Consider the following 21,195-nt stretch of genomic DNA (forward strand, 5'->3'; position numbering starts at 1 on the left):
GAGCTCTGTCTCTGACCACTCTCTCCAAGACAGTGTGTCCTATACATCACTAGAGCTCTGTCTCTGACCACTCTCTCCCAGACAGTGTATCATATACATCACTAGAGCTCTGTCTCTGACCACTCTCTCCCAGACAGTGTATCCTATACATCACTTGAGCTCTGTCTCTGACCACTCTCTCCCAGACAGTGTATCCTATACATCACTTGAGCTCTGTCTCTGACCACTCTCTCCCAGACAGTGTATCCTATACATCACTAGAGCTCTGTCTCTGACCACTCTCTCCCAGACAGTGTATCCTATACATCACTAGAGCTCTGTCTCTGACCACTCTCTCCCAGACAGTGTATCCTATACACCACTAGAGCTCTGTCTCTGACCACTCTCTCCCAGACAGTGTATCCTATACATCACTTGAGCTCTGTCTCTGACCACTCTCTCCCAGACAGTGTATCCTATACATCACTAGAGCTCTGTCTCTGACCACTCTCTCCCAGACAGTGTATCCTATACATCACTAGAGCTCTGTCTCTGACCACTCTCTCCCAGACAGTGTATCCTATACATCACTAGAGCTCTGTCTCTGACCACTCTCTCCCAGACAGTGTATCATATACATTACTAGAGCTCTGTCTCTGACCACTCTCTCCCAGACAGTGTATCCTATACATCACTAGAGCTCTGTCTCTGACCACTCTCTCCCAGACAGTGTATCCTATACATCACTAGAGCTCTGTCTCTGACCACTCTCTCCCAGACAGTGTATCCCTATACATCACTAGAGCTCTGTCTCTGACCACTCTCTCCCAGACAGTGTATCCTATACATCACTAGAGCTCTGTCTCTGACCACTCTCTCCCAGACAGTGTATCCTATACATCACTAGAGCTCTGTCTCTGACCACTCTCTCCCAGACAGTGTATCATATACATTACTAGAGCTCTGTCTCTGACCACTCTCTCCCAGACAGTGTATCCTATACATCACTAGAGCTCTGTCTCTGACCACTCTCTCCCAGACAGTGTATCCTATACATTACTAGAGCTCTGTCTCTGACCACTCTCTCCAGACAGTGTATCCTATACATCACTAGAGCTCTGTCTCTGACCACTCTCTCCCAGACAGTGTATCCTATACATCACTAGAGCTCTGTCTCTGACCACTCTCTCCCAGACAGTGTATCATATACATTACTAGAGCTCTGTCTCTGACCACTCTCTCCCAGACAGTGTATCCTATACATCACTAGAGCTCTGTCTCTGACCACTCTCTCCCAGACAGTGTATCCTATACATCACTAGAGCTCTGTCTCTGACCACTCTCTCCCAGACAGTGTATCCTATACATCACTAGAGCTCTGTCTCTGACCACTCTCTCCCAGACAGTGTATCCTATACATCACTAGAGCTCTGTCTCTGACCACTCTCTCCCAGACAGTGTATCCTATACATCACTAGAGCTCTGTCTCTGACCACTCTCTCCCAGACAGTGTATCCTATACATCACTAACGCTCCGCTGCTCTGCTCGCCTCCTCATCAACAAGTCGTGAGTGATGAGAGGCGCCCATATTGTCCTGACATCCGCCCGCCGCGCATTCTCAATCACACATTATTACCGCATTCATATTCATTTATACTGACATAGATCCTTTCCCCCGCTCAAATTAAACCAGAGAGAGAAAGAAAAAATGTGAGAGAGAGAAAGAGAGATGGAGAGAGAGAAGGATAGAGGAGAGGGGGAGAGGTTGATGATGAAATACCAGTCCAGGCCACAGCTCATTGCATTCCAATTTGCATGCAAATGGTTTAGCAGAAGAGAGAGCAGAGTGGAGGATTTATTTCAGGGGATGAGAGGACGGGGGAGGGGGCGGGGCTGTTGGTGGGCAGAGGCTTGGAAACAACAGCAAGCTACTGGCCAGTGACACTGCCTTAGGCCATCACAATGAATCCCAGAGACACACACACACACAGAGAGACAGAGTGACACACACACACACACACATTAGAGCACACACACCGACATACAAGCACACACACAAGTGGGATACCTATCAGGGGGTCTATTTCCACGGGCAGTTGGTACTGCTGGTCCTGCACAGAGGAGCCTTGATGACCTGCGACAGAAAGACAGAGAGAGAGAGGGACGAAAAGAGAGGTGTGGGAGGAAGGAATGAGTGGGATGCAGAAAGAAGGATGGGTTTAATATCAGTGATTTGGCCCTGTGGAGTACTTTGGCTTCTGTTCCATATGGGAGATGCTAAAATGTAATTTGCCACACTCAAAGCCTATTGTCCCCCAGAGTGCTCTACCAAAGAGTCACATTTAGTTGTAAAACTGTTTTCTGTGGCTCCAAATAGACTCTGATAATACATAGTAATACATAAACAAGTTCATAAGAGAATACCATGAATCCTTACATCTGAACATCCTCTAATAATACAGATTTGTACCACAAACAAGTTAAAATAACACTAATATCACAATTCAAGATCTAACCACAATATCACATGAAGTCCACTCATCAAAACAAAATGCTCCAAATTCAAGGAGATCTACAAATCTTCATGGTCTTTGAGTTTCATAACGTCAGACTTCATCCCATATCCCCTTCCCTGTTATTCCACAGCAGGGTTGATGTTTAATAAATAAACCATGAGGAGTGAGGTCTTGATGCATCAAAGAGGAAGGGAAACCTAACGCTGGCAGAGTGCACGTGTCACATTTGATCCTGCCTTTTAGGAGGACCGCTCAACTGTCTCAGAAATCAACGTCCTGTCCTGGGAAGATGAAAGAGACAAGCCCATTGGCTGCTCTCGTTGAGATACACAGATAAATACTGACTGAAGGTCTTTGGATACGATACTGTGTGTTGATAAACGTGTCGTCCTCAACTGTGTGCTCCAAAACTCTCTACTCTGTGTACCGGTCCTTGACGTGCTACATGAAATCAGACTAATGATCACAAAATGTACATCCTTGATATCTCATATCCTACATATGAGTTGAATTTCAATGAATTGGTTAAATGTACATTTCAAGCCATAGGACGGCGCACAATTGGCCCAGCGTCATCCGAGTTAGGGGAGGGTTTGGCCGGGGTAGGCAGCCATTGTAAAACAAGAATTTGTTCTTAACTGACATGCCTAGTTAAATAAAGGTTATTATTATTTTTTTTATCCTGCTGACCTCTACAAGATAATCCTACTTTAGCATCCACTTCCCACAATCCCCCTCTTACCGGCCAGGCCGTGCCACTTGTTGACGGCGAAGAGGCGGTTGGCGGTGACGGTGATGATGGCGGGCGCGGCGAGGCCCGGCTGGGTGTTGGCGGCCACGTGGGCCACGGGAGAGTTGCTGGGGAACTTCAGCACCATGATGACATCCTGCTGCATCTGCTCCGTGAACATCAACGGGCTCTGCAGAAGGACATACTGGTGGTGATGGACAGATCGACGGACGGATGGACGGAAGGAGGAAGAGGAGGATGGATAGACCCACAGACGAAGAGCAGGAGCGAGCGAGGGATGGAGCAGCGGAGGAGAAGAGGGAACAGCAGGAGCAGCAGCACGCAGAAAAGAGAGTGAAAGAGAGAGGGGGGAAGGGAGGAGAGGGACAGAGAGAACGTTAGCTGGGAAGCTAGCATGGAGTGGCAGCACTCAGAGGCCAAGCTACAGAAAGGGAAGGAGGCCAGCTGGAGAAAAGCTGAGGTACTAAAAACATTATTCACATTCACAGTACCATTATTCACATGACAACATCGATTAGAAGTCAGGGCAAGAAAAACAGACACTAGAAAACTATTTCTTAAAGACAAACTTTGTGTCAATTACTAAGGAAGAACCAACAAGTCTCAGCATTAATAGGGAAGACAAACAAACAAATAGACAAAACGTAAGAGGAGAAAAATCCACAGGATTGGTATAGTGTGTGTGTGAGAAAAACTCCTCTGTGGAACTCCCCATGTTAATGGTGTTACAGTGCTCCCTCTTAACACTCTATTAAAAGTCTCTGTAATGCCCATGCAGATAGATAGAGGACTCACGTTACATTATGGCGTCTGTGATTGGTTATAGCCAACTATGGTGCTCTATCTATCTCTATGGTAATGCCTCATCAAATGTGGCACCATTAATAACCTGTTAGTGAGGGCTGCTGGGTACTGGAGTCCTCCTCAAGTCTGACATTCTACAACATCTGTAATGAATCAAGAGTCTACTAGCAGTTACTTGGACTGAACCTCTAAATATAAGGACTAGTGTACTTGGCAGACATTATTTATCTATCTTTTCACAATGAGAAAAGTCAACATTCTTCCTCAAAATTCTCAGACTTTGCTCAGGTCTCTTCGGGAAATTTGTATTAACATGACAATGGTCAGAAGTGAACTTGATACTTTTATCATTGGTAACAATCAGTCGCCACATAAACGGTCAAATAAAAATCCCATTTTGTATTTATCTTCATATAAGAACTGACATTTGTTCCTGCCAAGCTTCGTCAAGACACTCACTTTAAACCATGTGAGTTCACTTCTACTGATAAGAGTTGTTTTTACTGGCTAGGCTCACACACATTATTCATCCTGCGTCCCAAATGGCACCCTATTCCCTCTACATAGTGCACTCCTGATCAGGGTTCTGGTCAATAAAAGTGCACTCCACATGAAATAGGGTGCCATTTGTTCAGTCTGAGGAGTCATTTGCAGGATGATTGTAGTGAGCTGGGGAACATACTATACATGCTTAATGTCAGAGGCACACTGAGGTAAATCTCTGTTGTTTTAACAGGCTACTAGAATACTCTGACAACGTCATTACTGAACACCAACATGGGGACATGCCAGGACCAGAGTCTGACACTACACTACACTCAGACAGGGGGACATGTCAGGACCAGAGTCTGACACCACACTACACTCAGACAGGGGGACATGCCAGGACCAGAGTCTGACACCACACTACACTCAGACAGGGGGACATGCCAGGACCAGAGTCTGACACTACACTCAGACAGGGGGACATGCTGGACCAGAGTCTGACACTACACTCAGACAGGGGGACATGTCAGGACCAGAGTCTGACACCACACTACACTCAGACAGGGGGACATGCCAGGACCAGAGTCTGAAACCACACTACACTCAGAGGGGACATGCCAGGACCAGAGTCTGACACCACACTACACTCAGACAGGGGGACATGCCAGGACCAGAGTCTGACACCACACTACACTCAGACAGGGGGACATGCCAGGACCAGAGTCTGACACCACACTACACTCAGACAGGGGGACATGCCAGGACCAGAGTCTGACACCACACTACACTCAGACAGGGGGACATGCCAGGACCAGAGTCTGACACCACACTACACTCAGACAGGGGGACATGCCAGGACCAGAGTCTGACACTACACTCAGACAGGGGGACATGTCAGGACCAGAGTCTGACACTACACTCAGACAGGGGGACATGTCAGGACCAGAGTCTGACACTACACTCAGACAGGGGGACATGCCAGGACCAGAGTCTGACACCACACTACACTCAGACAGGGGGACATGTCAGGACCAGAGTCTGACACTACACTCAGACAGGGGGACATGCCAGGACCAGAGTATGACACTACACTCAGACAGGGGGACATGTCAGGACCAGAGTCTGACACCACACTACACTCAGACAGGGGGACATGTCAGGACCAGAGTCTGACACTACACTCAGACAGGGGGACATGCCAGGACCAGAGTCTGACACTACACTCAGACAGGGGGACATGTCAGGACCAGAGTCTGACACTATACTCTGACATGTTAGGACCAGAGTCTGACACTCACTCAGACAGGGGGACATGTCAGGACCAGAGTCTGACACTACACTCAGACAGGGGGACATGTCAGGACCAGAGTCTGACACCACACACACTCAGACACATGCCAGGACAGAGTCTGACAGACAGGGGGACATGCCAGGACCAGAGTCTGACACCACACTACACTCAGACAGGGGGACATGCCAGGACCAGAGTCTGACACTACACTCAGACAGGGGGGACATGCCAGGACCAGAGTCTGACACCACACTACACTCAGACAGGGGGACATGCCAGGACCAGAGTCTGACACCACACTACACTCAGACAGGGGGACATGCCAGGACCAGAGTCTGACACTACACTCAGACAGGGGGACATGTCAGGACCAGAGTCTGACACTACACTCAGACAGGGGACATGTCAGGGGTCTGACATGTCAGGGGGGACATGCAGGACCAGTCTGACACCACACTACACTCAGACAGGGGGACATGTCAGGACCAGAGTCTGACACTACACTCAGACAGGGGACATGCCAGGACCAGAGTATGACACTACACTCAGACAGGGGACATGTCAGGACCAGAGTCTGACACCACACTACAGACAGGGGGACATGTCAGGACCAGAGTCTGACACTATACTCAGACAGGGGGACATGCCAGGACCAGAGTCTGACACTACACTCAGACAGGGGACATGTCAGGACCAGAGTCTGACACCACACTACACTCAGACAGGGGGACATGTCAGGACCAGAGTCTGACACTACACTCAGACAGGGGGACATGCCAGGACCAGAGTCTGACACTACACTCAGACAGGGGGACATGCCAGGACCAGAGTCTGACACTACACTCAGACAGGGGGACATGTCAGGACCAGAGTCTAACACCACACTACACTACACTCAGACAGGGGGACATGTCAGGACCAGAGTCTGACACTACACTCAGACAGGGGGACATGTCAGGACCAGAGTCTGACACTACACTCAGACAGGGGGAGGACCAGAGTCTGACACTATACTCAGACAGGGGGACATGTCAGACCAGTCTGACACTACACTCAGACAGGGGGACATGTCAGGACCAGAGTCTAACACCACACTACACTCAGACAGGGGACATGTCAGGACCAGAGTCTGACACTAGACTCAGACAGGGGACATGCCAGGACCAGACACTGACACTACACTCAGACAGGGGACATGTCAGGACCAGAGTCTGACACTATACTCAGACAGGGGACATGTTAGGACCAGAGTCTGACACTACACTCAGACAGGGGGACATGTCAGGACCAGAGTCTAACGCCACACTACACTCAGACAGGGGGACATGTCAGGACCAGAGTCTGACACTACACTCAGACAGGGGACATGCCAGGACCAGAGTCTGACACTACACTCAGACAGGGGACATGCGAGGACCAGAGTCTGACACTACACTCAGACAGGGGGACATGTCAGGACCAGAGTCTAACACCACACTACACTCAGACAGGGGGACATGTCAGGACCAGAGTCTGACACTACACTCAGACAGGGGGACATGCCAGGACCAGAGTCTGACACTACACTCAGACAGGGGGACATGTCAGGACCAGAGTCTGACACTACACTCAGACAGGGGGACATGTCAGACCAGACACTGGACAGGGGGACATGTCAGGACCAGAGTCTCCACACTACACTCAGACAGGGGGACATGTCAGGACCAGAGTCTGACACTACACTCAGACAGGGGGACATGCCAGGACCAGAGTCACACTACACTACACTCAGACAGGGGGACATGTCAGGACCAGAGTCTAACACCACACTACACTCAGACAGGGGGACATGCCAGGACCAGAGTCTGACACTACACTACACTCAGACAGGGGGACATGCCAGGACCAGAGTCTGACACCACACTACACTCAGACAGGGGGACATGTCAGGACCAGAGTCTGACACCACACTACACTCAAACAGGGGGACATGCCAGGACCAGAGTCTGACACCATACTACCCTCAGACAGGGGGACATGTCAGGACCAGAGTCTGACACTACACTCAGACAGGGGACATGCCAAGACCAGAGTCTGACACTACACTCAGACAGGGGGACATGTCAGGACCAGAGTCTGACACTACACTCAGACAGGGGGACATGCCAGAACCAGAGTCTGACACCACACTCAGACAGGGGGACATGTCAGGACCAGAGTCTGACACCACACTCAGACAGGGGACATGACCAGAGTCTGACACCACACTCTGAGGACAGAGTCTGACACTACACTCAGACAGGGGACATGAAGACCAGAGTCTGATACTACACTCAAACAGGGGACATGACCAAGACAGAGTCTGTCACCACTACACTCAGACAGGGGGACATGACATGATTCTGACAACACACTACACTCAGACAGGGGGACATGACATGATTCTGACACCACACTACACTCAGACAGTGGGAGGGATGGAAAACAAAGGTGGAGAAGGACACAGCAAAGAGAGGTGTAAAGAAATTAATGGGGGTGAGTCAAAGAGAGAGAGAAAGAGAGGGAGAGAGGGAGAGAGAGGGAGAGAGAGGAAGAGGGAGGGAGTGAGAGAGCAAGAGAGAGCGCAAGGGAAGAGAGAAAGAGAGAGGGAGAGAAATTGCGAGTGGTAAGTTAAAGAAAGGAGAGAGAGAAGGAAAGAAGTCCCTCATCTGCTGCTGGTGTGAATGGAAAGAGGAAGGCACTGAACATCAGTCTGTCTAGGACACGTCAAACCTGTCCAGACACACCAGGCCCACCTACCACCACCGGAGAGGCCAAACAATTACATACAAGACACCTTTAACCACTTGAAAGGATGGACTCATATGCCCTCCTGCTCCAGTACTGGGGTCGAGTTTCCAATGGATTTCCGTACGTACGTGTGTCTCACCACAGGGAATTGAGGCCCTGCTCAACCACCTAGCGTTTATTTGTCTAGGAAAGTGTCTCCCCATTTCTCCCCTCATTATTCTACTGCTCCCTTCTCATCTCAACAGCTCTTACTGTACCTCACTGTACTGCACTGCACCCTACTGTACTGCGCCCTACTGTACTGCGCCCTACTGTACTGCATTGCACCGTACTGTACCCTACTGTACTGCACTGTACTCTACTGCACTGTACCCTACAGCACTGCACTCCACTCCACTGTACAGCACTGCACTCCACTGCACTCCACTGTACTGCACTGCACTCCACTGCACTCCACCACTGTACAGCACTGCACTCCACTCCACTGTACAGCACTGCACTCCACTGTACAGCACTGCACTCCACTGTACAGCACTGCACCCTACTGCACTGCACCCTACTGCACTGCACCCTACTGTACTGCACCCTACTGTACCGCACCCTACTGTACTGTACCGCACCCTACTGTACTGTACCGCACCCTACTGTACTGCACCGCACCCTACTGTACTGCACCGCACCCTACTGTACTGCACTGCACCCACCCTACTGTACTGTACTGCACTGCCCCTACTGTACTGTACCGCACCCTACTGTACCTACCCTACTGTACCCTACTGTACTGTACTGCAATGCACCCTACTGTACTGCACCCTACTGTACTGCACTGCACCCTACTGTACTGCACTGCACCCTACTGTACTGCACCCTACTGCACTGCACCCTACTGTACCGCACCCTACTGTACCGTACCCTACTGTACTGCACTGCACCCTACTGTATTGTACCGCACCCTACTGTACTGCACCGCACCCTACTGTACTGCACCCTACTGTACTGCACCCTACTGCACTGTGCTGTACTGCACCCTACTGCACCCTGCTGTACTGCACCCTACTGTACACACAGCACCCTACTGTATGCAGAGCACCCTACTGTACGCAGAGCACCCTACTGTACTGCACCCTACTGCACTGTACCACACTGCACCCTCCTGCACCCTACTGTACTGCACCCTCCTGTACCCTACTGTACTGCACCCCACTGTAAGAGTGGAAGAGTTAATACTGTTACTAATAGTATACTGTACGCCAGGCCAGGATAGTCAACTTCTGATTTCATGAAGACATTAGAAGGGGAGGAAACAGAATCAACAGAACATCTTTTCAGGTACTGTCCATCGGTGGCTCGCTTTGAGTCAGGACCCTCGTAAGACATCACAGTGTGGGATGTTTTGCAAAAGGAAATGATAAAATGCCATTATACTTTAAAAGATGGGTAAATATTTTAGTTGGAGTTCAGATCAGAATTAATGGAGGATTGGCCGCTGTGTGTGAAAGTCCAGCACTCGCAGAGAGAGGAAATTAGGAATATATACAAAGTTATTTCTATAGTCATGTGAGAGAAAATAGAAATAGAAGTACTGTTTTCCGTTAAATTTACTCTAATCAGGGAGGGATGGTAGGGGGAAAAATATAAAGAAATAAAACATCTAAATTAGGGGGATTAGAAATTATGCAAACAATTCATTTGATAGATTGTGGGTTATATCAGCAAATATTACATCTGATCTACCCTCAAAAAGAGCAAACCTCACCCACCTGGCACTCCAGGCAGGCAAACGCTAACAGTGTTTGAAAGAATTCAAGTAGTATTTGCACCCAGGTCTGGGGGAAACCCTAGACTCCCAACCTGTGGATGAATATAGCATTATTTGGATATGTGGTGAGGAGCTAATGGGGTGTTTGGTAAACATGGGTGGCATATGGACAGCGCTATGTGCGTGTGTGTTTGTGTATATGTGTGTGTTTGTGTATATGTGTGTGTTTGTGTATGTGTGTGTGTTTGTGTATGTGTGTGTGTTTGTGTATATGTGTGTGTTTGTGTATATGTGTGTGTTTGTGTATATGTGTGTGTTTGTGTTTGTGTATGTGTTTGTGTATATGTGTGTGTTTGTGTATATGTGTGTGTTTGTGTATATGTGTGTGTTTGTGTATGTGTTTGTTTGTGTGTGTTTGTGTGTGTTTGTGTGTATATGTGTGTGTTTGTGTCTGTGTATGTGTGTGTGTTTGTGTATATGTGTGTTTGTGTATATGTGTGTGTGTGTTAGTGTATATGTGTGTGTTTGTGTATGTGTTTGTGTATATGTGTGTGTTTGTGTGTATGTGTGTGTTTGTGTATGTGTGTGTTTGTGTATGTGTTTGTGTATGTGTGTGTATGTGTTTGTGTATGTGTGTGTTTGTGTATATGTGTTTGTGTATGTGTTTGTGTATATGTGTGTGTGTATGTGTTTGTGTATATGTTTGTTTATATGTGTGTGTGTTTGTGTATATGTGTGTGTGTTTGTGTATATGTGTGTGTTTGTGTATATGTGTGTGTGTTCCAATGGTCTCCAGCTGTCAGCGCCACAGGGCCACCCCACTAATGGGGGCTCTGGGGGGCTCAAGTCGGCACGTCATCCACAGCCCCCCCCACACCTTCACCCGCCTCACCCCCTCTTCCTGCCCCTTAAAAGCCTGTCACCTATGGGCCATTGTTCCCAGCCGGTCCTCCTCCCTCTGGTTCTCCCCTGGTCCCCTCGTCTGTCTGTCTAAAGGTGTAGAGTGGGAGTTTGGCTCAGGACCATGTTTCCACAGTGCTAATCCATTCACCCTCATCCGCCCCCCTACACCCAAAATCACACCTCACCCCTACACCCAAAATTACACCTCACCTCTCACGAGGACGAGAGGAGATGGGTTCAAAATCAGAGCTTACGTTTCCCAGTGTTAGGATGGAGGGATGATGGGGGGGAGAGGAAAGACTATAGATGGGCTAGAATGAGTCAAAGCAGAGACAGTCATTTAACATGCTAGCAGTCAGAGAGTCATTTAACATGCTAGCAGTCAGAGAGTCATTTAACATGCTAGCAGTCAGAGACAGTCATTTAACATGCTAGCAGTCAGACAGTCATTTAACATTCGAGCAGTCAGAGAGTCATTTAACATGCGAGCAGTCAGAGAGAGTCATTTAACATGCGAGCAGTCAGAGACAGTCATTTAACATGCTAGCAGTCAGAGAGAGTCATTTAACATGCGAGCAGTCAGAGACAGTCATTTAACATGCTAGCAGTCAGAGAGAGTCATTTAACATGCGAGCAGTCAGAGAGAGTCAAGGCTATTCTATTGTGTCTCTGGTTCTATCTACACTACTGAGGAGATGGGTCATTTAACATGCGGTATTGGGTCATTGTATTGGGCAGACAGTCATTTAACATTATTGGGTATTGTAACATGGCACAGAGTATTGGGCACGGTATTGGGTCATTGTATTAGCAGTCAGAGTATTTAACATGGGCAGTCAGAGACAGTCCATGCTAGCAGTATTTTAACATGGCACGGCTATTCTATTGGGTATTGTATTGGGCACGGTATTGGGTATTGTATTGGGCACGGTATTGGGTATTGTATTGGCCACGGTATTGGGCACGGTATTGGGTATTGTATTGGGCACGATATTGGGTATGGTATAGTGGTCAGCCTGTGTGTGTGAGCACGCGCGTATGTGTGTGCGAGACTCACCACCTGCATGGCGGAGCTCCTTGGTGGGTGTGGCTCGATGAGCAGCTGACATGGGGTCTGTCCAAAACTCCTGATCTGTGCCTCCACAGCCTGGCGAGAGGGAGAGAGAGAAAGCAGTAGAGAGCAGTAGAGAGCGAGAGAGAGAGAGAGAGAGAGAGAGAGAGAGAGAGAGAGAGAGAGAGAGAGAGAGAGCAGTAGAGAGAGAGAGAGAGTAAGAGAGAGAGAAAAAGAGCGAGAGAGAGTAAGAGAGAGCGAGAGAAAGAAAGAGAGAGCGAGAGAGAGAAACAGAGAGAGAAACAGAGAGAGAGAAACAGAGAGAGAAACAGAGAGAGAGACAGAGAGAGAGAGAAACAGAGAGACAGAGAGAGAGACAGAGAGAGAGACAGAGAGAGAGACAGACAGGCGGGTTAGGTGGCGCTAATTAAGAGATATAGGACCATAAATGTCACAGGAGACGCCGCCTCTCAGCTCTGGACAACATCAGTGGCCACAGAGTCAAGGTAACACAGGGCTGGGAGGACAGAGAGATGTACTAGTGTATGGTCACAACACAGTAAAGAATACATACAGCAACAGAGGTAGGTGTGTGTAGGAGTACTCTAGGTGAGATGGGGCTACAGAGAGAGAGTAAATACAACCCAATACATTGTAAATACAACTCATAATTATGTTAATCTATTTTTCCTTTTGTACTTTAACTATTTGCACATTGTTACAACACTGTATATAGACATAAGTCTTTATTCATTTGGAACTTCTGTGAGTGTAATGTTGACCTTTTTTACTGTTTATTTCACTTTTGTTTATTACCTACTCCACTTGCTTTGGCAATGATAACATATGTTTCCCATGCCAATAAAGCCCCTTACATTGAAATTTAATTGAGAGAGAGAGCGAGAGGGAGAGAGGGACAGAAAGAAAGATATTGGGCAGGAAAGAGAGGTTAAGTGAGAGACTGCTGTGCCGTGCAATCTGACTGTGTGTGACTGCGTGTGAGAGAGAGAGTGTGGAGAAGAGCAGAGTACTATGTGAGACTGCAGTGGTTGAGTCTGAGCCGGGGATTGGCCTGGACTCTGGGAGTGATCTCATTGAGAAGGCCTGTACTGACTGCAGATGGGATTTCAATGAGAAAATGTTGCTGTGAACGGCACTGCTTATCCCTATTGTCTGAAACTAACCAGAGACTAGAGAGAGACTAGAGAGAGAGAGACTAGAGAGAGAGACTAGAGAGAGAGAGACTAGAGAGAGACTAGAGAGAGACTAGAGACTAGAGAGACTAGAGAGACTAGAGAGAGACTAGAGAGAGACTAGAGAGAGACTAGAGAGAGACTAGAGAGAGAGAGACTAGAGAGAGAGACTAGAGAGAGAGACTAGACTAGAGAGAGAGACTAGAGAGAGAGACTAGAGAGAGAGACTAGAGAGAGACTAGAGAGAGAGAGACTAGAGAGAGACTAGAGAGAGAGACTAGAGACTAGAGAGAGACTAGAGAGAGAGACTAGAGAGAGAGAGAGACTAGAGAGAGAGACTAGAGAGAGAGAGACTAGAGAGAGAGAGACTAGAGAGAGACTAGAGAGAGACTAGAGAGAGAGAGACTAGAGAGAGAGAGAGACTAGAGAGAGAGAGAGACTAGAGAGAGAGACTAGACTAGAGAGAGAGACTAGAGAGAGAGAGACTAGAGAGAGAGACTAGAGAGAGAGAGAGAGACTAGAGAGAGAGAGAGACTAGAGAGAGAGAGACTAGAGAGAGAGAGAGACTAGAGAGAGAGAGACTAGAGAGAGAGAGAGAGACTAGAGAGAGAGAGACTAGAGAGAGAGAGACTAGAGAGAGACTAGAGAGAGACTAGAGAGAGAGACTAGAGAGAGAGAGAGACTAGAGAGAGAGAGACTAGAGAGAGAGAGAGACTAGAGAGAGAGAGACTAGAGAGAGAGAGACTAGAGAGAGAGAGACTAGAGAGAGAGACTAGAGAGAGAGACTAGAGAGAGAGAGAGAGACTAGACTAGAGAGAGAGAGACTAGAGAGAGAGAGAGACTAGACTAGAGAGAGAGACTAGAGAGAGAGACTAGAGAGAGAGAGACTAGAGAGAGAGACTAGAGAGAGACTAGAGAGACTAGAGAGAGAGACTAGAGAGAGACTAGAGAGAGACTAGAGAGAGAGACTAGAGAGACTAGAGAGAGAGAGAGACTAGAGAGACTAGAGAGAGACTAGAGAGAGAGACTAGAGAGAGACTAGAGAGAGACTAGAGAGAGACTAGAGAGAGACTAGAGAGACTAGAGAGAGACTAGAGAGAGACTAGAGAGAGAGACTAGAGAGAGAGACTAGAGAGAGAGAGACTAGAGAGAGACTAGAGAGAGAGACTAGAGAGAGAGAGAGACTAGAGAGAGAGAGACTAGAGAGAGAGAGACTAGAGAGAGAGAGACTAGAGAGAGACTAGAGAGAGACTAGAGAGAGACTAGAGAGACTAGAGAGAGAGAGACTAGAGAGAGAGAGAGACTAGAGAGAGAGAGAGAGAGAGAGAGAGAGACTAGAGAGAGACTAGAGAGAGACTAGAGAGAGAGAGACTAGAGAGAGACTAGAGAGAGAGACTAGAGAGAGACTAGAGAGAGACTAGAGAGAGAGAGACTAGAGAGAGAGAGACTAGAGAGAGAGACTAGAGAGAGAGAGAGAGAGAGAGAGACTAGAGAGAGAGACTAGACTAGAGAGAGAGAGACTAGAGAGAGAGACTAGAGAGAGAGACTAGAGAGACTAGAGAGAGACTAGAGAGAGAGACTAGAGAGAGACTAGAGAGAGACTAGAGAGAGACTAGAGAGACTAGAGAGAGAGACTAGAGAGAGAGAGAGAGACTAGAGAGAGACTAGAGAGACTAGAGAGAGAGAGAGACTAGAGAGAGACTAGAGAGAGACTAGAGAGACTAGAGAGACTAGAGAGAGACTAGAGACTAGAGAGAGACTAGAGAGAGAGAGACTAGAGAGAGACTAGAGAGAGAGAGAGAGAGAGAGACTAGAGAGAGAGACTAGAGAGAGAGACTAGAGAGAGAGAGACTAGAGAGAGACTAGAGAGAGACTAGAGAGAGAGACTAGAGACTAGAGAGAGAGAGAGACTAGAGAGAGAGAGAGAGAGACTAGAGAGAGAGAGAGACTAGAGAGAGACTAGAGAGAGACTAGAGAGAGAGAGACTAGAGAGAGACTAGAGAGAGAGAGAGACTAGAGAGAGAGAGAGACTAGAGAGAGAGAGAGAGAGAGACTAGAGAGAGAGAGACTAGAGAGAGACTAGAGAGAGAGACTAGAGAGAGAGAGAGAGACTAGAGAGAGAGAGACTAGAGAGAGAGAGAAGACTAGAGAGAGAGACTAGAGAGAGAGAGAGAGACTAGAGAGACTAGAGAGAGAGAGAGACTAGAGAGAGAGAGAGACTAGAGAGAGAGAGACTAGAGAGAGAGACTAGAGAGAGAGAGACTAGAGAGAGAGAGACTAGAGAGACTAGAGAGAGAGAGAGACTAGAGAGAGAGAGACTAGAGAGAGAGAGACTAGAGAGACTAGAGAGACTAGAGAGAGACTAGAGAGAGAGACTAGAGAGACTAGAGACTAGAGAGAGAGACTAGAGAGAGAGACTAGAGAGAGAGACTAGAGAGACTAGAGAGAGAGAGAGACTAGAGAGACTAGAGAGACTAGAGAGACTAGAGAGAGAGACTAGAGAGAGAGAGAGACTAGAGAGAGAGAGAGAGACTAGAGAGAGAGAGACTAGAGACTAGAGAGACTAGAGAGAGACTAGAGAGAGAGACTAGAGAGAGAGACTAGAGAGAGAGAGACTACTAGAGAGAGAGAGACTAGAGAGAGAGAGAGAGAGAGAGAGAGACTAGAGAGAGAGACTAGAGAGAGAGACTAGAGAGAGAGAGACTAGAGAGAGAGAGAGAGAGAGAGAGACTAGAGAGAGAGAGAGAGACTAGAGAGAGAGAGACTAGAGAGAGAGAGAGAGAGAGAGACTAGAGAGAGAGAGAGACTAGAGAGAGAGAGAGAGAGAGAGACTAGAGAGAGAGAGAGAGACTAGAGAGAGAGAGAGACTAGAGAGAGAGAGAGAGAGACTAGAGAGAGAGACTAGAGAGAGAGAGACTAGAGAGAGAGAGAGACTAGAGAGAGACTAGAGAGAGAGAGAGACTAGAGAGAGAGAGAGAGAGACTAGAGAGAGAGAGAGACTAGAGAGAGAGAGAGAGACTAGAGAGAGAGAGAGACTAGAGAGAGAGAGACTAGAGAGACTAGAGAGACTAGAGAGAGAGAGACTAGAGAGAGAGAGAGAGACTAGAGAGAGAGACTAGAGAGAGAGAGAGAGAGAGAGAGACTAGAGAGAGAGAGACTAGAGAGAGAGACTAGAGAGAGAGAGAGAGACTAGAGAGAGAGAGACTAGAGAGAGAGAGACTAGAGAGAGAGAGAGAGAGAGACTAGAGAGAGACTAGAGAGAGAGAGACTAGAGAGAGAGAGACTAGAGAGAGAGAGACTAGAGAGAGAGAGAGAGACTAGAGAGACTAGAGAGAGAGACTAGAGAGAGAGACTAGAGAGAGAGAGAGAGACTAGAGAGAGAGACTAGAGAGACTAGAGAGAGAGACTAGAGAGAGAGAGAGACTAGAGAGAGAGAGAGAGAGAGAGAGAGAGACTAGAGAGAGAGAGAGAGAGAGAGAGAGAGAGACTAGAGAGAGAGAGACTAGAGAGAGAGACTAGAGAGACTAGAGAGAGAGACTAGAGAGAGAGAGAGACTAGAGAGAGAGAGACTAGAGAGAGAGAGACTAGAGAGAGAGACTAGAGAGAGAGAGAGAGAGAGAGAGAGAGAGACTAGAGAGACTAGAGACTAGAGAGAGAGAGACTAGAGAGAGAGAGAGACTAGAGAGAGAGAGAGAGACTAGAGAGAGAGAGACTAGAGAGAGAGAGACTAGAGAGAGAGAGACTAGAGAGAGAGAGAGACTAGAGAGAGACTAGAGAGAGAGAGACTAGAGAGAGAGAGACTAGAGAGACTAGAGAGAGAGAGACTAGAGAGAGAGACTAGAGAGAGAGAGAGAGACTAGAGAGAGAGAGACTAGAGAGAGAGAGAGACTAGAGAGAGAGACTAGAGAGAGAGAGACTAGAGAGAGAGAGAGAGAGACTAGAGAGAGAGAGAGAGAGAGAGAGAGAGAGAGAGAGACTAGAGAGAGAGAGAGAGAGAGAGAGACTAGAGAGAGAGAGAGACTAGAGAGAGAGAGACTAGAGAGAGAGAGAGAGAGAGAGAGAGACTAGAGAGAGAGAGACTAGAGAGAGAGAGACTAGAGAGAGAGACTAGAGAGAGAGAGAGAGAGAGACTAGAGAGAGAGACTAGAGAGAGAGACTAGAGAGAGAGACTAGAGAGACAGAGAGACTAGAGAGAGAGACTAGAGAGAGAGACTAGAGAGACTAGAGAGAGAGAGAGACTAGAGAGAGAGAGAGAGAGACTAGAGAGAGAGACTAGAGAGAGACAGAGAGAGAGACAGAGAGACTAGAGAGACTAGAGAGAGAGACTAGAGACTAGAGAGACTAGAGAGAGAGAGACTAGAGAGAGAGAGACTAGAGACAGAGAGACTAGAGAGAGAGAGACTAGAGAGAGAGACTAGAGAGAGAGACTAGAGAGACAAGAGAGAGAGAGACTAGAGAGAGAGACTAGAGAGAGAGAGACTAGAGAGAGAGTAGAGAGAGACTAGAGAGAGAGAGACTAGAGACTAGAGAGAGACTAGAGAGAGACTAGAGAGAGACAAGAGAGAGAGAGACTAGAGAGAGAGACTAGAGAGACTAGAGAGAGAGACTAGAGAGAGAGAGATTAGAGAGAGAGAGAGAGAGAAAGAAAAAGAGAGTTAACCCTCAGTTAAGCCCATAGACTCAGACTATACTTACTGTATACTAATACATGGGATTCATGTGAAATGGCACCCTATTTCCTATGTCGTGCACTTTTTTTACATAGAGAAGTGGAAGTCATTTCAGATCAGATCTATACTCCAGCCTCTGCCTGCCATCCTACCTTCCAGCTTTTGTGGAGGATCCCAGTGTAGTAAAAAAAAAGATGGTTCCTAATCTCTAACAGGTATGAGAAAATCTCCCGGCCTAGACTCAAGGCCTCCACCGACGCCAGTTGATATGTGAGCGTCAGAAAACCCAGGGCTTTGGTTCCCTCTCTCTCCCTCCCTCTCCCTCTCTCCCTGCCTCTTACCTCCCCATTCCCCGCTCCCTCTCTTTCCTTCTCTCCCTCCCTCCCCCTCTCTCCCAGTCTGTCTCCCTGCCTCTTACCTCCCCCTTCCCCGCTCCCTCTCTTTCCTTCTCTCTCCTCCCTCTCCCTCTCTCCCAGTCTGTCTCCCTACCTCTTACCTCCCCTTCCCCGCTCCCTCTCTTTCCTTCTCTCCCTCCCTCCCTCTCTCCCAGTCTGTCTCCCTGCCTCTTACCTCCCCTTCCCGCTCCCTCTCTTTCCCTCTCTCTCCCTCCCTCCCCCTCTCCCAGTCTGTCTCTCTGCCTCTTACCTCCCCTTCCCGCTCCCTCTCTTTCCCTCTCTCTCCCTCCCTCCCCCCCCTCTCCCAGTCAGTCTCCCTACCTCTTACCTCCCCTTCCCGCTCCCTCTCTTTCCCCCCTCTCTCTCCCTACCTCTTACCTCCCCCTTCCCACTCCCCTCCCCCCCCTCCCCCTCTCCCCAGTCTGTCTCCCTGCCTCTTACCTCCCCTTCCCACTCCCTCTCTTTCCCTCTCTCTCCCTCCCTCCCCCCTCTCTCCCAGTCTGTCTCCCTACCTCTTACCTCCCCCTTCCCGCTCCCTCTCTTTCCCTCTCTCTCCCCCTCTCCCTCCCCCTCTCTCCCAGTCTGTCTCCCTACCTCTTACCTCCCCTTCCCACTCCCTCTCTTTCCCTCTCTCTCCCTCCCTCCCCCTCTCTCCCAGTCTGTCTCCCTGCCTCTTACCTCCCCGCTCCCTCTTTCCTTCTCTCTCCCTTTCTCTCCCCCACCCTTCTTTTCTCTGCCACTCAAGCTTTGATCCCCCACTCCTCTCACAGCTGAGGAGAACAATGGGATCTGTCCCTCCCTCTTTATTTAGTGTAAATCCACTCCTGGGACCATTAGACTGGGCCATCGATTACAAACAGATGATCTAGGCTGTGTCCCAAATAGTACCCTATTCCCCACATAGGGCCCTGGTCAAAAGGGAGTGCACTGTATAGGGTGCCATTTGAGAATAGGGTGCCATTTGGGACACAATCCTACAGTCACTAAGAGGATCTTGAAATACCAGAGAATGCATGTAGGGGTTCTAGGAAAAGCCCAAGTCATTACGTCACTGGAATGGGAGTCAGGGCAAGATGGCGATAAGCGCTAGCTAGCTATTTAACCCGATGTCTTCACAGCATCACTGTTTGATGAAGGGGAACTAAAGAGGACTTTTACAAGACAATTTCAGACTTGCATAGAAATGTTGATGACACAAAATAAGAACACTTTTCAGTATTTGTCCGCGGCGTGAATGTGAGTGGTGTTTGCAGGCGCTAGCTCTAGCTAGCCTAGTAGCTTGGCACAGGTCCAGCAGGAGGATTAAATGGAGGTGATTGATCAAAGTGTGTGAGCCTGGGGTGTGAGGGGTAGTCCGTCAGGACCACTATGAACATCTGTGCCGGTGTAATTAGCTGTGGTCTGTCGTGTTCATCCAAAATACATTTGCAAAGAGTTTTACCATATACATCCCTATATTATACCATACATATTAAATACCAAATCATCCTTTTATATATATATATATATATATATATATTATATATATATATATATCCTCTATATATATATAAACATTTCTCCGATATCACATTTTGACAACCAAAAATATTATAAAATCTCTTGTATTAGTATACGATGATACAGACCACTTCCATAAGATCGTGAACTGGACTGTGTGTACAGTATGGTCTCTCCCTACGGCCTCTATAGAGGACAACAGAACACGCGCCGTAGCTCTGTACCTCCTCCTCCTCATCCCCTGCCATTCAGCTGCCCTTCATGCTCAGTGACTGGAGCATCGCATGGCGGGCACCGAGGGCAAACGCTGATTTATCACCTCATTCCCATCCAGATGTGCTTGAGCCCACCACCTACCCACCCACGCATGCAGATTCATTACCAGGACCAGTGGGGAGAGGGGGGCTGTGGTCGGTCATTTCCCCTGCTAGAGGCCCATTACCCAGGCATGGCCAGAGGCATGGTGCATGGTTAATACAACCGGACGGTAAATTGGATCTCTGACACCCACTATTTACCTTGGAGCTGCTCTGATGATCAGGAGAATGAATAAATCCACACCCCCGCACAGCATGGTGCCATCAGAGAGAGAGAGAGCAGATAAAGTGTGTGTGTGTGTGTGTGTGTATATATGGTGTGTGTTTGTGTATATGGTGTGTGTTTGTGTATGTGTGTGTTTGTGTATATATGTGTGTTTGAAGAGAGGGAGGAAAGTGAGTGAGTCTAAGAAAGAGTTTGTTGTCACCCTCCTCCCCTCTCCCTGTGTCCAATCAGCTGGGGAGGTTTCTCCACACACCCGACTGGACCCCGGCGTTAAGTTTTACTTAGTCAAATACACCAGCAGTGCGTCTCCAGCCCCGAGCCGTAGCCAGCCTCAGCCCCTCAGTGTTTGTGAGGAAGCAGGCCTGTGGAGGAGGCGGAAATGGGTTGCTAGTCTGGGCCGTGTCAGGGCCAGGGGCCAAGGGGGGGTGGAGGTTGGGATGGAGGGGAGTAGCGCCAAGGGAGACCGCCACTACGGAGTGACAACTGTGGGAGGGACAGGGTAGGGAGGGACAGGGTAGTGAGGGAAAGGGTAGGGAGGGAAAGGGTAGGGAGGGAAAGGGTAGGGAGGGAAAGGGTAGGGAGGG

The 21,195-nt window shown here is 48.4% G+C and overlaps 1 protein-coding gene across 4 annotated transcripts in view; it reads right to left on the bottom strand.

Moving 5' to 3' along the window:
• Positions 1 to 21,195, bottom strand: part of LOC112237328 (lipopolysaccharide-responsive and beige-like anchor protein) — a 338,807-nt gene that overhangs the window by 29,981 nt on the left and 287,631 nt on the right. For all 4 annotated transcript variants that reach the window (XM_042329672.1, XM_042329673.1, XM_042329670.1 and 1 more), the window contains 3 exons: positions 12,317 to 12,406; positions 3,239 to 3,416; positions 2,049 to 2,114 (listed from right to left, as the gene is read on the bottom strand). In XM_042329672.1, coding sequence (XP_042185606.1) covers positions 2,049 to 2,114; positions 3,239 to 3,416; positions 12,317 to 12,406 — 334 coding nt within the window. The remainder of the gene's footprint in view (positions 1 to 2,048; positions 2,115 to 3,238; positions 3,417 to 12,316; positions 12,407 to 21,195) is intronic.

Source organism: Oncorhynchus tshawytscha, linkage group LG11, assembly GCF_018296145.1.
Source record: "Oncorhynchus tshawytscha isolate Ot180627B linkage group LG11, Otsh_v2.0, whole genome shotgun sequence".
Lineage (NCBI taxonomy): Eukaryota > Metazoa > Chordata > Actinopteri > Salmoniformes > Salmonidae > Oncorhynchus > Oncorhynchus tshawytscha.